The sequence below is a fragment of the Cryptotermes secundus genome, unplaced genomic scaffold, assembly GCF_002891405.2.
Source record: "Cryptotermes secundus unplaced genomic scaffold, Csec_1.0 scaffold206, whole genome shotgun sequence".
Lineage (NCBI taxonomy): Eukaryota > Metazoa > Arthropoda > Insecta > Blattodea > Kalotermitidae > Cryptotermes > Cryptotermes secundus.
The window spans coordinates 655,992-672,394 of record NW_019734313.1 but is presented as its reverse complement, the minus strand read 5'-3'; the positions used below and the strand labels follow the sequence as shown (position 1 = coordinate 672,394).

The following is a 16,403-nucleotide window of genomic DNA, read 5'->3' as shown; positions in this document are numbered from 1 at the left end:
GCTTGGGGGGGGGGGGCCTAGCATCTATACCTGTCAGCCATGTCCATGACTACAGCCTATCATTGTCAGTTGCTTGATAAGCCACCCACTTGACATTTATTCTGCACACAGGTGTGTCTCTCTCTAGCCAGAAGAACCTTGGGTGTGATAGTTCCACAAACAGAGGACTCGGCCTTTTCTTTGGGTGTGCTACTTGCAGGCCTTGGCCTCTTGGTGATCCCAGTCAGGGGTTTTCCCTGTTTAGTGTGTGTGTGTGTGTGGCCTGATGCCTTGTTTGTTGTGTGCACCCCAGTTCCTCCTTTGTTTACCCAAGCTTTTATTTTTGTGTAGTGCATCAGAGAATTTGGTCTTCCCTAGGTGAAGCCTGCCTACTCCTGAGGCCCTGTGTCTCAAAACGTTTTCGTTCTCTAGATGTGCTAGAGCAGAGATATGCTAGAACTGTGGGCTCAAGAGAGAGGTCTTTGGTGTTACCACAGGTGGATGTCTCAACTGGTTTGTCCAGGGACAGCTTTTTACAATAGAAAAGGGTGCTCCTGGTTTTCTTATTTAGCGAACACACACGACGTCTTTGTTTCCCTGGATGGCCAGTGTTGGGAATGTTTCACCTTTAGTCAACTCATTGGGGCCCCAGATGAAATTGGCCTCCCCCAAGAAACACCACCGACTGTAATATTCATGTCATGCGACAGTACAATCAAATCTCACGCTAGGATTTCGTGGAATTTTTTATGTGTCATCTTTCAACCACGTGACTGTACTGTGTGTACTGCATTAGATAAATTAACATTTTGCTGCAAAGGAGTGTTACTTGCTGTTAGGTATTATCTAATATTCATAAGTTAAAGGTTAATGATAACTTCATCTTTCCTAAGTGTGCAGGCTGTGTAGGTTAAGTATGCACCCTCTTCAGAGCCAAGAATGACCTCTCTTCAGATGTACTAGTTATTGGAGTGGCTAGTAACAGGTAATTATGTGACTTTTGCAAATACTGTTCTTAGATTTGAAGAAATAAAATATTTGAACAGGCCTGAAATGTTACTTAGTAAAAAAGTCTTCCACTAAATAGGTAATGGAAAGTTCAGTTTTCAGAGGAAGAGCATCAAATTACCTTCCATTTCAATATGAGTCATAAACAGTAGCTGGCAACTTTTCAGAGTAGTGTTTAAAGTTTCCAAAGTGTAGAATTGAAACAAACTTTAGTTTACTATAGAGAATCAGTTGGTCAGCTGTCCTTTCATAGTGTTGAATATTCCGCAGCACAGCCAGTGATAAGAAGTTTCTCAGTCATTATTAATCATTGAGATTTGTTGCCTCATAGCCACAAATTCTGAGCGTTCTATATCTTCCTCTGAGGAACTGTCGTTTACTGACTGAACATTTTCAAAACTGTTGCGTTTCTCTGTTAGAAGACATTCTGAAGTTCTTCCAATACTTTGACTGATGTTTTACTTTGCAAAATTTTGAAAAAATTTTTTGGCTTGTGATAGTATTTCTGAAAGGACTGTCAAATAAAAATTTAAGTCAAAATCTTGCAGAATATAATGAAATCCTTGAGCAGATATGCATGTTTCACTGTCCCATTTATCCTTGCTTCAGTTGGTAACATGATTTATGAGTTGCAGGTGAATGATGTGAGTTAATATTTGTCTTTTGGCTAACATATTGTCATGTATAGGGTGGTATGCATGATTAAATGACAGGTTCTATTTTAGATGATTGGATTTATTAACACTTTTGATACAACCTCACTTAATCACACTCAAGTTGCAGCCCTATTGCTGATTCACACACACACACACACACACACACACACACACACACACACACACACACACACTGTTCCTCTCCTGGTAATGCAATTAAAACACTGGAACAAGTGCCTGAAATCACTCTACCTACAGGGTCTGTCAGGGAGGTGTGATGGTTTTCAAAAAACTAGTACACAGTTATTTTTTGATGAATAGCAAATTTTAATGTTTTTAAAGAGTACATGTTCAAGTGTAATGCCAATTAAAATGCTGTGACAAAAAATAAGAAAATTTAAATTCATTTTTGGAAAATAACATCATGCAAATGGTGGCCGTTATTGTCCAAGCATTGTTGCAGACGAGCGGAAAAATTGTCCATAGTTCTTTGAAGCATAGCAAGTGGGGGTCGCTCGAATTTCTTGGGTGATGGCATCTGAAAGGGCCTCAAGAGCGCGTGGTTTGTCGATGTAAACCTTAGCTTTCAGGTACCCCCATAAAAAGTAATGGCACGCCAAAAGATCTGGGGATCGAGGGGCCACTCCACATCCCCACACTTTGAAATGAGGTGCCCAGGAAAATGTTCTCTCAGTAAGGCCATTGACTCTCTTGAGGTATGGCAAGTAGCCCCATCTTGTTGAAACCAAACTGTACTGAGGTCAATGTGATGTTTTCGCAGTTCAGGCAGTAAGAACTCGCACAACATTGTCACATAACATTGTGAGTTTACTGTTATAGTGCATCTGCCTTTCATTAAAAAGTAAGGCCCAATTACGCTGAATCGGGCCATTCTGCACCACACAGTGACTCGCTCGCAATGTAAGGGTCTTTGATGGAGTTCTTGGAGATTGTTTGCCAACCAATACCAGAAATTTTGTTTATTGACGCTTCCTGTCAAGTGAAAATGCGCCTCATCACTTCCAGCATTCTTTCAGGAAACGTAAACCTCCATATGAAATTATTCTGCTGCAGTTCTTGAACCACCATGATTTTGTATGGGTGATAGTGAAGGTCAAAGTGTAAAATTCGGCAAACTGACCTCTCTGACATCCGTAGAGCGTGAGCGTGCCGTACCGTACCGCTGGCTGACATGGGCTGGTCTCCACAGCTTGTCAAACTCTTTCGATGTTTTCCGGAGTCCTGACGGTTCAATCGCCTCCCAGAGCTGTACCTGGTCTCAGATCCAGTTGTCCTGAAGTTCTTCACCCACTTCAATATTGTGTTTTGAGACGGAACAGCACCTTGTCTACCAACATTGAAGTGAGTATGAAATCTGTGCTGTGTAAGTAGCACCGAACTACCTGTTTGAATAAACGTCTCAAAAACAAAGGCACAGTGTTTAGTCTTCCACGGTTCCATGGCTACTGAAATGGTGTCTAAAACAGCAAGTAACTGCCAACCATTGCCAAACTGCCCTAGTCCCCCTACTCCAACTTTTATACCCATCACAAATACGTCACACCTCCCTGTCAGACCCTGTATTACACGTGAATAAAGTCGTCTAATCACATATGACGAACTTTCTTTGGCTATCTTACACCGAGAACTCTCTCACTGTCATTTAAACACTTCCTTGGTTATTCTTGGAATCTTGTTATAAAGCCTTCACACCGACCATGCACAGAAAACAGGCTCTATTGTTTTAAAGGATTGCATAGCAGCAGTCTCAGTGCCGACCACATAGAACACACCTACTTCTGTTGTTGCCTTTTGTGTATTTGGTCATGAGGTGTTTGACAGTCAGTTACCTAGCAACACTCTGGCCATCCACATTACAATATGAAGCTTGCAGTAGCTTTGAGTGTCAAGCACTCCATCCTCTGCTCAGGCCCATACTGTTTTGTGTCTGTTGTAATTGTGCCTGTACCCAGGAACAGCCAATGTAAGTAGTGCATAAGTGGCTAACAAGCCTATGATTGGATGGATGGAAGAGGCATATGATATATTATGTAATCATTTCTCTTCCTAGTATGTGGGATACCATTAAACCATGAATGTAACTGTCTGTTTCATTTTTCAACGTGTTAGTTGGGCTAACAGAGCTTAACACCAGTGCTCTATATCTCTGCTGTTGTGCATGGATTGTACATAGTGTCTTGTGTAGCTTTTGGCATCTGGAAGTAGGGGCTAGCTCTTGATTGGGTCCAGGGCAGAGACAGGGTCCAGTCTCTGAAATATCATTTTAAATAAAAATTAGGATGATGGATCTTAATAGTTTGCACCCTGTTGTGTGTATGATCAGTGAGATACACTTGAAAAATATTAAATTTTTCTGTATTGATAATGGGTGGTGCTGCTGTATTTGGTTGTTTTTGTGCAGTCTCTTCAAGTTAAACATCCGAGATGTGTAGTTACACCTACCTCCTTTTAGGTGAGAAACAATGTGTATGCCACCATATAACATTTCTGTCATGTGTTGAGGGATGTTTGTAGGGAGAGAAAGGGATACTGAAAAATGAAGAAATGCTTGGGAAGGATTTATTCTTGATTGATATTTGAATCAAAGTAATGTGGAATGATTATGTTTGGGAACCACTGGTCCTGGGTAATGTGTGTATGCGTTGTAATGTTGGCACTCATGTTGCCAGTACTTCTATTAAGAATACATGTTGATACCCATATATTCAATGAATCGTATGCTGATGGAGCATAAGTGGTACTTAATCTGTAAAAAGAAATTAGACACAGTGTTTCCACCAGACATATTAAGAATATGAGGTAAATTGCTTATTTAAGATATGCAAAAGTATGTCGTCTTCACAACAATATTTTGTATTTGAAAAACAAAGAAGACACAGCTATATCAATATTTGCTTATATTATTGGTTATTGTTTTGTAATCGGTATGTTTGTGAACTAATGTGAAGCTATAGTAGAGAGGTAAGTAGCTATTTTCTCTCTATCTGCATGTCTGCATTAATGTGCTGATGCAAGTTTCTCTTTCTCCATGCTGCACTGTTGAAAGCCTTTGCCTAATACAGAAGTAAGTAGTAGTAACCATTTCACAAACATTGCCATTTATTTATAAATGAAAATGTGCTGCATACAGGAGGCACTTTTATATTTTCTGTGCTTGGTACCTGTATGTGATTTTAGCACACCTGCCAGACTCTGCTGCTTTTGCTAGGGGGTGAAACTAATTTGAGATGAATACTAACTTGGAATACACAGTCAGTACGTGCTGTAGTCATGATGGCTAATAGGAATCTTGTTAGTGAAACATTTTAAGGAATTGTTAAGATTATAGAAGCATGTGATAATGATGTAGATGATTTTTATAGGATTTTGGGCTTTCACCTAGATGTGTGAGGGCTATTTGGAAAGTAACCTCCAATGAACTTTTAACAGAACAAGCAATGGGAAAAAAAATTTATTATATTCAGAAAATGTGTACACAAGCTACTTCAGAATGTGGTCAGCACCTGAACTGAGGTATGTGCCATATCAGGGAATTAGTTTCTATGTGCCTGTATAAGAGAAGTCTGCCACCTGTGAGCTCAGCCATATTTTGACACCTTCCATCAGCTCCTCATTATTGCTGAAATGCTGTGATCACAACCATTTCTTCAAGTAGATAAAACAGGTGGCAGTTGCTTGGAGTGAGATCGGCCGTAAAGACGGTGGCCAAACAACTCCCAGCCGAAATGTACCAGCAGTGCTCAAGTGCAAGCTGCTGTATGCAGAAGCACATTGTCATGAAGGAGCATTACACCAGATGTCAGCATTCCACACATTTTGTTTTTATTGGCCCCATGCACATTTTTAGTGCTTTTCAATACACTTGTGACCTTATTGTTGCATAGATTCCACCATCATCATTCCTTTCCTGTCGAAGAAGAGCGTTGCTATCAGCTTTCTGGCAGACAACTTTAGTTCCCCCCCCACTTGTGTGATAAACGCTTTGACTGCTCTCTGGTTTCAACATTCATGAATGAAACCCAGCTTTTATCACCTGTTACTGATAAATATGATTCAGAAATTTTAATAGCCTAAATAGTTTTGTGGGTATCTCAAACTCTATGAGAATGTCATACAGTACTCCCCCTCCCTAAACTCACTCATGGAGCTGAGCCCTTCTTGAGAAGCCATCAATGTGCTACTCAAGAACTTACCAGCAATCGTATACTTTTCTGAAATCTATGAATAGCTGATGTACTGTCTCGTTGTGCTCCCATTTTGTCTCCAGTATCTGATGAATGCAGAAAATCTCAGCTGATCTGTTAACATTGAGAAAAAGATATTGGATAACTTTTGTAGAAGTTGATAACAGTGATATCCCATGATAATTACTGAATTCAGTTTTATCACTGTTGTAAATTGGTACAATAATAGACTCCTACTGATCAGGCAAATCTTCCTTGTTCCAAATGGAATTAAAGACTTTATGAATCTCTGACCATCTCTAGTGTTCTTGTTTTTACTGTTCATTGTAAGCTCATTAATTGTGTCTTTCAGATATTCCATCTTTTTATTCCTGAATTGCCTGCTGGTTTCACATCTAAATGTTGAGATTATCCCCATTTATTTTTCTTGGATCCTGTAACCACTGCAATTTGATTTGTTTCCTTTGGTCTAATAATTTTTTGCATCCTTTGTTGAACCATGGCTTATGCTTCTTCAGTTCATAATAACCTAGACTCTCTGGCTGAAATGTTTGTATTCTATCTGATAGTTTCCCAAGCTCCTGTTAATATTCACCCCAGCGTCTTAGTTTTATAAAGCTGCGAACCTGTTTGAGATTTCAATCCAATACTGCTCTTTACCCTCTACCTCGTTTAATTTCTTGAGATAGAACATCTCCATACGAATCTCTGCATTGCTGTTGCCTGTCCCTAACTTTTGCCACCACCAAATAGTGATCAGTATTACAGCCTGCTCCTTCAAATTATCAGACATCATGTACACTTGAACGTCATCACCTGTCCTTCAAAATGTGGGCTATTTGATTGTATGTTTTTTCCACGTGGTTGATATTCAAGTAAATTTATGAATGTTACAATGTGGGAACATTGTACTTTTCACAGATTTTTGGATATGGCAAAATTTACTATTCTAACTCCATTATCATGACTACTTTTGTGTAAACTGTCCCATTTGTTGGTTTGGAAGTGTCTTCCTACCTACTTTGGCATTGAAATTTCCTAACAGAATTTTCATGTGGTATTAGGGAATTTATTGTATACACGTTCCAGTTCTTAGTAGAAGCTGCCTTTCATATAATCAATTTTATCCTCTGTTGGGGCATGCAGATTCAGAACAGTAATATCACTCCAGCAACCTCTTACTTAGTATTATGTGAGACATCCTATCACTAACAAACTTTACCCTCTTAACTCTTGATATGATTCTCTTATGTGCAGTAAAATCTGTACCTAATTCATGATTCTTATTCCCCTTTCCACAGAAAAATATACATTCACTTGTAGGTTCGGTGCCACGCCTGTCCCATCTTACCTACACTCCCGATAAATCCAACTTATATTTTGAGATTTCTTTTGCAGCTGCAAATCTGTCCTATACATGCTTCTTACATTGCACCTACCAAATCTCATCCATCATCATAGTATGAAATTAACTAATAAATCCTCTGAAATTGTGGTATAGTTCAGATATTCTAGAATGACAGTAACAAATTAAAATTGGATTCACAGAAGTTAAGAGCAGATAAGCACAGGAATTCTTTGCTGTTGTTTATTTAAGCCTATTTTGCTTTCCTGTCATCTGTGTTATGATTAGAATATACAAAACTAAGTTTAGATAAATTTTGTATGGATGTGAAACCTCATCTCCCATGTTAAGGGAAGAACATCGAGTGTCTGAGAACAGGGTTTTGTGGAGAATATTTGGACCCTTGAGGGAAGAAGCAACAAGGCTAGAGAAAATTGTAATGAGAACCTTCTTAATTTTTATGCTTCAGCAGAAGTTATTAGAATGATCAAATCAACGATGAGGAGATGGGCAGGGCCCATAATATGGAAGGGGGGGATCATAAATTGGTCCAGGATTATGATTTGAAGACCTGGGAATATATGGGAGGTTATTATTAAAATGGGTCTTAAAATAATAGCATGTTGAGGATATGTATTAGATTCACATGGCTCAGGATGGGGACCAGTGGTGTGCTGTTAGCATGGCAGTGAACTTCTGGGTTCATTAAAGGCGAAGTTCTTTGCTAGCTTAGCGACTGTTAGGTTCTTAAGATGTACTCTGCTCCATGGAAGTTATCAGTAAACTTCATTTTTATAGATATTGTCTGCCTTAAGTGCTTGTTTCTGTTACCCCAATGTGAATATTTGTATGAACAGATGTTTAAGAGCATTTTAGTTTGTGGCAGCTGATTATTTTAATCTTTGTTTTAATTGTTTCATATAGTTGCTATTCTGTTGCAGTGATTCTTAAGTTGTGTTTGCATGAGTAAAGCAGAAAGTCAAAAGTAACCTTGTTTGAAATGTTTGAAGTGTCATCACAATATTGACATTTCTTTTTTGTGCATAAGTTAAACAAACTCATTATAATAAGTGTTTTCATATGTTCAGTGATGGAAGTTCCACATATATTTTGGAACATCCTCCTCAGAATATTGTTTATAACTTGTTAATGTGGTCATGGCAAATTTTTGCTTCAGAGCAACATTTAAATAGTCATTAGTGATCAGAGTTTTGTTTTCTTTCATTTGCTTGTGTTATTTTCCTTAATGTTGTGTTTAGTGCAAGAAGTTGTGTTGAAGGATACTCCAAATGAAGTGAAAAATCAAGAAGGTGGTTGTGCATGTTGAGTGGTGCCACAGGATGGATCTAGGTTAGGTGACATGAGACTCAGACATGAAAAGGACATGATTTAAATATGTGCATGTATGTGGAGTTTTGGAGCATCTGATTTCATTACCTGTCAGATGATTTGAATTGATTCAGGTTGAAATAACATGGAGGAACCAAAGCAATACTTGCTGTCTGAGACCAAGTAAAAATAGATTGTACCGTGATTCACCTTCAGTTGATTTCCTATGTCAAAACAGCATTTATATAAACATCTGTAAGGATGCAGGTGATCAGAATGGCATGCCGTCTATAATATCAGTATACTTTTCCCACAGAAGGATACAATGTGGAGTATATTGGGCACTTGTCTAGAGCCTTGATCCTGCTTTTTGAGTTGTAGGTAAACTCTTAGCAGGAGAGATTTGCTCATTTTTTAACACTGATTTAAACATTCTTATGGACTGCAGTTAATAATTATAAGTGTATGTTTTGTGATTGTTGGGTTCCAAGTAAATTGACAAGATGCCGTATTGATCTTGTGGGTGAACGTTTTTGTTGTAATAATATGGGGAATATTTGTAAAATTCAACAAAAATCATTATGCTCATAGATTGCTTGACTTTTTAATCATCCTGTTAGGCCAGAAGGGATATCCTTTAAAGGTTATGTTACTTTACTGGACAAATGTTTCTAAACATAGGAACAGTATTTAGGGGATAGAAATTATACCCACATATGATTTCACTCTTTTGTACTGATAAAATGTGATTTCCAAATTTGGATGTCAAAAACCAGGACCCTTTGCACCAGTTTTGTGTAGTCCAGTACAAACGTTTTACGTATAGCATTTACATCAAATGGCCTATACTAATATATTCTGTATATTTCCATAAATGGTACTTTATTAACATGATAAATATAGGTTATGAAATGAAAAATGGTGTTTTTTGCTTGTCTACTTTTATACAAAGTAATTGAGAGAAATATCATTTTGTGAAAGCCTGTAGTTAGGAGTCACATGCTCAGATCTCCACTATAATGGTTTGTATTGGTAGTACCAGTTTAAAAGTTCTCTACAGAATGAACATTGATGGAACAGTTTGATGTATAAATTGGATAGCAACGGTGTTGCATGGATTATTGGTGCTCATAGATGGAATGAAAGGAAACCGGTGTTGAAAGACATCCTGCTGAAATTAAAATTCACATCTTGTCTGTCTAAAAGCCTAGCTATTAAAATTTACAAACCTATAATGTTACCTGTTGTGGATGTGAGAATGAATTGCTGGGGAAAATATTTTAGAGCAAAGAGAGAGAGGAAGAGCAGAAGTATAAGAAAACCATACTGTAAGAGGCTTCAAAATTTGTACTCTTCACTGAATATTAGAGCGGTTCCTTTCGAAAGGATAACATGGCCAGAACATGTAGTATGCATCAGGGAGTTAACAGATACATACAGAAAACCTGAAGTGAAGAAATTATTTGAGAGGCTTGATTATTGAAAGGAAGATGATGTTACCGTGGTCTTTATGAAGTAGGGTATAAGGGGTTGAAATGGATTCACTTGGTTCAAGATAAAGTAAAGTAAAAACAGTAACAAACCTTTATGTTCAATAAATGCTATGTAATTTCACCATCTGAGCAATCAATAGCTTCTGAATAGGTATTTTGCTAAATGAGGTAGTTATAAAATACAGATTTATATGCATTTGTTTCTCCAATCGAAGAGGGATAACATTCAGATTTAGCCGTATCATTTTCGTACATTGTCTCATGCCTACTTACTGCAGTTGGAGTGGAACCTTCATTTAATGTTCCTCAGTAAGGTATTCTGTCATCTGACATTCAGTTTTACTGAACTCATGTCAGTAATCTTGACTTGATTTGAGGTTCTCATGACATATATGGAGTGATGGACTTCTGTGTTGTAACACTGTAGTTCAGAAGAAACTAATGATTCAAAGGAACATGTAACCTCCATCTTCGGGGTCAAAGGATAAGCCATGAAATGAACAAGCCAAAGCAGGCAGAAAGGAGAGCAAAATGCACCTGGAAAATCTGGTCTGATATGTTGGGCCAGCTGAAGCCTGAAAGGAACAGTGAGCTAGCCAATGGAAGAGTGATCACTGTCTGTAAGGGGACTGAGAGGGAGCTAAGGGGAACAAAGAAAAGTTGTGCATTTGTTTAAGTCCTGAAAAGGGTTAGTTGCATGCCAAGTGATGATAGACATGGAAAGAAGTTGCAAGTATGTACAGGGATGAGAAAAATGGGGGAGGGGGGGTCCTCCATCTTCCTTTGGCTAGTCAAGGAGGACTAGGATTGAAAACACCAGGGGTGTATGGTATCACATTTGAATGTAGTCAAATCCACATAGGACAGGCCGCTCATTTGACACAAGCGTCATTGGCATGTATGGCTTAAATGTCCAGGCAGATGATCTGTGGTGGAGCACAGCATCAAATATGGGACTCCAGCTCCAGAACAACCAGTATGATCTCTACCACATCTAGGTACATCAGGGAGACAATTCAGATCCAACTCCATCCCCACAACATGGACTGAAAGGATGGCTTCTGTTTAAATAAGCCATTGAAACCTCTCATCTCCCAGAATGAACATTTCTTCTTCTTATTATTATTATTTGGGTAGTTTGGCCCATACACACTGCTTTTCATGGCATGGACGTCTAGTCTTCTGGGTTATTTCTGCAGCACCTTATACCTTCTCTTTCCTTGGTCTTTTCCGCTTTCTGTTGCTCTTGTTGTCCCTGGCCAGCCTCACCCATACACATACATATGACATTTTTCCACTTCTGTCTTCATTTGGCATGCCACCAGCCCTTCTCAGTGAACAGTCAATGTACCATTTCCTTTGCTTTCATTGGCTGTCTCTGAGGCCTCTTATAGACTGGTCACTCTTCCATTGGTGCTATCACAGTTCCTTTCATACCTGGAGTGGCCTATATCAGGCCAGAATTTCCACATATATTTAGCTGATTTTTCTGCCTGCTTCTTGCTTGACTTACTCTTACCTCCAAAACATCAGGCTGTCTCTAGACTGCACAGCATTTGACAGCCAAGAATTTCTGTGTTAAATTTCTTCCATTTAAGATTTCCCTATTTATTGTTCCAATCCACTGCTCCCTGAAGAAACCTTAAGTGGGGTACCACTGTATTATATTTGACTTCATGTGAGAAAAACATTCATAACAGAAGGTCTATCTTCAGATAATAGCTTTATGTTCAATTTGTATTGGAGGGGGTTGAAAGCAAAAGTTATAGGGAAGGTTTAATTTACATAAACTTAAAATCCATTTCATAATTTCAAAAAAAGAGCTCACCTTGGAACAAATAGGCAATTGTTTCTCATGTAGTTCAGTGTGAAATAAATACAGGTAAATTCATACTTTGTATTTTCATGAGCAAAGATTTGAAGGAAAATTATTTTATACTCAAACTTCATTCTGCAATTTTGATACAAATCACTGTTGTTATGTTGGTTGTAATAGTACAAGGAAGTGCTGAACATTGGCATTTGGTACCTCTGTGATATGATTTATTATTGTATATATGGGGATGGATAGGCAACATTTCTGTTGTAGGATTTCAGGTTCTTGCAGCAGTGGTCATAAAGATTCTGTCTTCTGGGATATATCACTGTGTGATCTTATGAAAGTCAACCCATGTCTCAGAGGAACATGGGTTGACTTTCACCAGCATTATAGCCCAGAAGATATTGAAATTGACCTTTTTTTAATTTTTCTTAATATGACGCATTAATAGTGGTGAGGTTTATGCTTGCCAGTGTGCCATTCCACTGGCCTTCTATAGTCTGTGCTAGCAAGAGGCAGGAAATATGAACGTTGTCTCTAAAGTAGTAGTTCCATCCAACCAAGATCAGAATGCAGAAACTGACTTTTAATTATTTCCCAGTAATGTTTCCCTTATATGACCAACTTCATCCCTCTGCACATCCAAGCCACCATTATCCATTTTCTTCATTGAACTTCTTGAAATATATTTTTATTTTGTCATGAGATCTGACAGCTTTGTTGGTTGGTATGTGGCAGTGACATCTCCTCACTCCACTGTGCTTAGTCACAGTCTCATAATAATAAAAACTTATGCAAAGACATTGCATATGCTTTCACATATACAACTTACCTTCACTGTGTTACCTTTAAAACAAAACTAGTTGTTGCTCAGTAAACCATAGATGGCTGCTGAATGCTGAACAAAAATTAGTTTTGACCATAGAGCTAGTGTTCACAATACTGATATATTGCATTTTGGCCCATAAAGCATGTACAGTTACTATTCTGAAGATACCATGTGTGTAGTTTTATTTAGGGAGATAATCTTTATAAACTACTGAAATTTAATGAGAATCATTAGAGCCGAATTAAAATAAAGTGACATATTTTGTTTTGAGACCCATCTAAGTGACCATTATTTTTGGAGCTAGAATGTTCATATTCACCAGGTACTGAACTAGGATGGAAAAATTATTGATATTGAATGTAAGTCAAATTTGTCCAGTTGTTAAGATGCAAATACAAAGATACAGATGGGGACACCAGAAACCATTTTTTTATTTGGGGTGTGGGGGCTTAAAATGCAGAAGGCTCTCATATGTCCATAAGAGGTTTCTGAAATGATGCTCTAGAGCACAGTACTAATATACTGAATTTAAATTCATTCTCAGGGGTAGTCAGACTAGCATTTGGACATATATTATGCAATTTTATGTTTGTAACCTAATGTTGGTCTGTCTGTGTTACAAGTAATGTTGAAGAACAAACTCATTTACTTCAGGATATGGATGTTGGAAGTTATGACACTGACCTGATGCAACATGATGCATGTTTGTAATCATGTACTTGGTTGTTTAAGGCCAAATCCATCATACAGCATATGAAAATTGTGTTTAATTTATTCTGCATTTCAAACTGAGCATAGTCTATTACATTTTGGATCAGTTCAGTTTCATATATGGAGGGTTGGCATCCTTCAAACATTAATCCAGTATGCTGACTGCTAAAGGGTCAGCATTTTCACATGCCCCATCTTTGATTTTAAGTGCACCCCAGCTCACTGAACATTCTAAATGGAAAATTCTCTGAAATTGAATTGTTCACATTTCCAGGCGAGGTAAAGATTAGGACACGAGGATTCTGCTCCTGCTGTCTGGCAATAATAAACCAGTCAGAGCAGTTGGCAGGTTTTGTTGAGTTTTAAATGCATTATTTGCATGATGTAGTGCCATAGTCGACACCACTATAAATTGCAGTCTCAGTGAGCCAAATGAAATGTTTTAAAGTCTCGGTAATGACACTGAAGTCAGTGGAATTGTGAAACAATGATCAGTGAAATTGCAGTTGACCCAGCTGCATTAAATGTTTGAAGCATTGTGAGAAGAACACAGTTTAATCATAGCTCATGTGAGCAGAAATGTGTTTTCATGTTTTTTCATTCATCCAGTAAAAATTACTATTTTTAATGTCCATAGTGTAAAGTCCCCAAGTTTTGATAGTGTTGTTTGTTATATACTATCTGTTCTGATGTTACAAATACAGTTCTGCTACATCCCGAAGTTAAAGACTAAGCATCTCAGTTTATGCATTGAAACAGACCTAAGTAATAATTTGGAATTATATTTGCGTATGGACTATTCTTGCACTGATCAGCAGCAATACAACTCTGTACTTTGTTGTAGGTCTTTGTTATGTGTGCTTTTTGTGCATATATCTATTTTATGCTCTTTTGATGATTGCATGGTAGCATGTTCACTGTCCTGATGATGACATGAAGGTAATCAGGTATTTATAGTTGTACGGTATAGTTTAATGTTAAATAGAACAAACTTTTTAAATTTGCTTTTTGTGGCAGTCAAGAAACGGTGAAGAGTGTAGAAGTGTTATATGGAGAAAACTTAGCCAGGTGTGTCATGCAGTGAGCAGTATTACATAACATTGTCATTCACTCGTTTAAAATTGGGCATGATGACTTTCATTGTTAACTATAAGCTACTTCTACCTTCCACATTAAAAATTTGTTGTTTATTTGAAGGGTTTTCAGGATTTTCTGTATTCTTGTCCTTTTTTCTTGTTGTCTGATACAACTGATAAGCTGGCTTGAAATACAATAAAAAGTTCATACACAAAATGTGAGAGAGAGAAAGTAAGTGGAATATCCCTCTCATTTGTATGGGTCATGCAGTTTTTTAAGGTGGTAACATAATAGAAGTTATGATGGACTGTACTTGTAGCTCAGAAGAAATGCATGTGTGATTTTGGTTGGAAAATTATTTGGAAAGATCCATTTTGAAAATTCAGAAAATGGGAGGATAATATTAAGCTGGATCTTAAAAGAATATTTTGTGAGGATCTGATGAACTATGTCTGGTTCATGTGCTCTAATGTTTGCATCATTGAAACTTTGGGTTCGGTTACTAGAGAGAGTTTGTTCCTCATCCGCCAGTGAAACTATTGTATCTTGTATTTTGATACTAAATTTCTGGTAGTCCTGTTTCTTGACCATTTAACAGCCTGTTGCACCCCTCAACCCCTGCCTTATTCACATGAGACTACTGTCAGATATGTTTGTCCTGCTGAAACATTTTTTTTTGTGTTTTTTTGTAAATTATTGTGGCAACAGTTGCAGAAGAAGGAAAATGGCAGGAGAGAAAAATATGAATAATGTATGTCTGAAATTATTGGAGAAATAAGAAAAAGTCACCTGTCCCACAGAAAAAAAGTTTAGTGCTGTCTTTGTTCCTGTTTTAAATGACTGGATGGCATATTATCCCATCTTATATTTCATTTTATGTATTTTGCTCCCACATGTTTGTTGTGTGTCGTTGCAGATTTTATAATACCTGAGGCAGACTGGTCATTTGTATGCAGTAGGATAAAATTCAGTAGAGATTGCACTTTCATTACAGTAATGAAGATAGAATATATTCAGAAGTGTCCATTGTCGTAAATGTCTTTTACAGAGATGAGTAGAGACTTTTATGATGCATTGTGGAACTGATATGTTCTGCAGTGGGAGCAGTCTCTGGCTGTATGTGTAGTGAACTCTACTATAGCTCCTCTCCCCACTGACATATTATTATTATCATTGCTTTCGTCAGTGATAACAAGTCATTGCTCAAACTTAATGTCAAGGCACTGCAATCATTTGTTTTATTAGCAATGTCTTATCAGGAGCTTTCAGTAGTACCTTGTGGTTTAATCAGAATGTTAATATTTGAATGTGGCTTGCCTAAATATACTCATACTTGCATTTTTTTTTCTACTGCGTAAAATGTTGAAATTCAATTGTGATAGTCTTGTTTTATAATACTCTTATAATTTTAAATATACATTTACTAATTTATGTTTAAGTAATATTTGTACATAAAATGTTTGAAATGTAACTAATATATATGCATAGCAATAACCATACACATGTTAAAATTGTTTGGCCCCAGCTTCGAGAGGAGATCATCATCATCATCAGTAATCTGTCAGACGACAGGCCCACAGTCTCTTCCAAAATAATTCCTCCACTTAATGCGATCTTGAGCTTTCTCCTTCAAGTGATAGTATCCTCTTCTGTCCCCAAAGTCATCCAGCATCTTCTTACTTCTTCCTCGTCTTCTTGTCACTTCTATCTGCCCCTTCCTTCAATAACTTCTTTTAGAAGGCAGTTTCTGCGTAAAACATGACCAATCCAATTAGCCTTCCATTTTCTTATTTCGTGTAGGATATTCCTCTGCTCACTGACTCTAATTAACACTTCTTCATTTCTCACATAATCGGTCCAACTGATCTTCTCCATCCTTCTCCAACACCACATTTCGAAACTTTCCAGATGTTTCTGATCTACTGCCCTAAGTGTCCATGTTTCAGCCCCAT

At 37.6% G+C, this 16,403-nt stretch overlaps 1 protein-coding gene across 2 annotated transcripts in view; it reads left to right on the top strand.

Annotated features, from left to right (window-relative positions):
* Positions 1-16,403, top strand: part of LOC111868518 (ras-related protein Rab6) — a 44,707-nt gene that overhangs the window by 18,599 nt on the left and 9,705 nt on the right. The window contains exon 7 of one of the 2 annotated variants that reach the window (XM_023859214.2): positions 8,453-14,667. The exons of the other annotated variant lie outside the window; for it this stretch is intronic. Coding sequence (XP_023714982.1) covers positions 8,453-8,520 — 68 coding nt within the window. The 3' untranslated portion in view covers positions 8,521-14,667. Of the gene's footprint in view, positions 1-8,452; positions 14,668-16,403 lie in introns of those variants that run through there. 2 annotated transcript variants of the gene reach the window in all.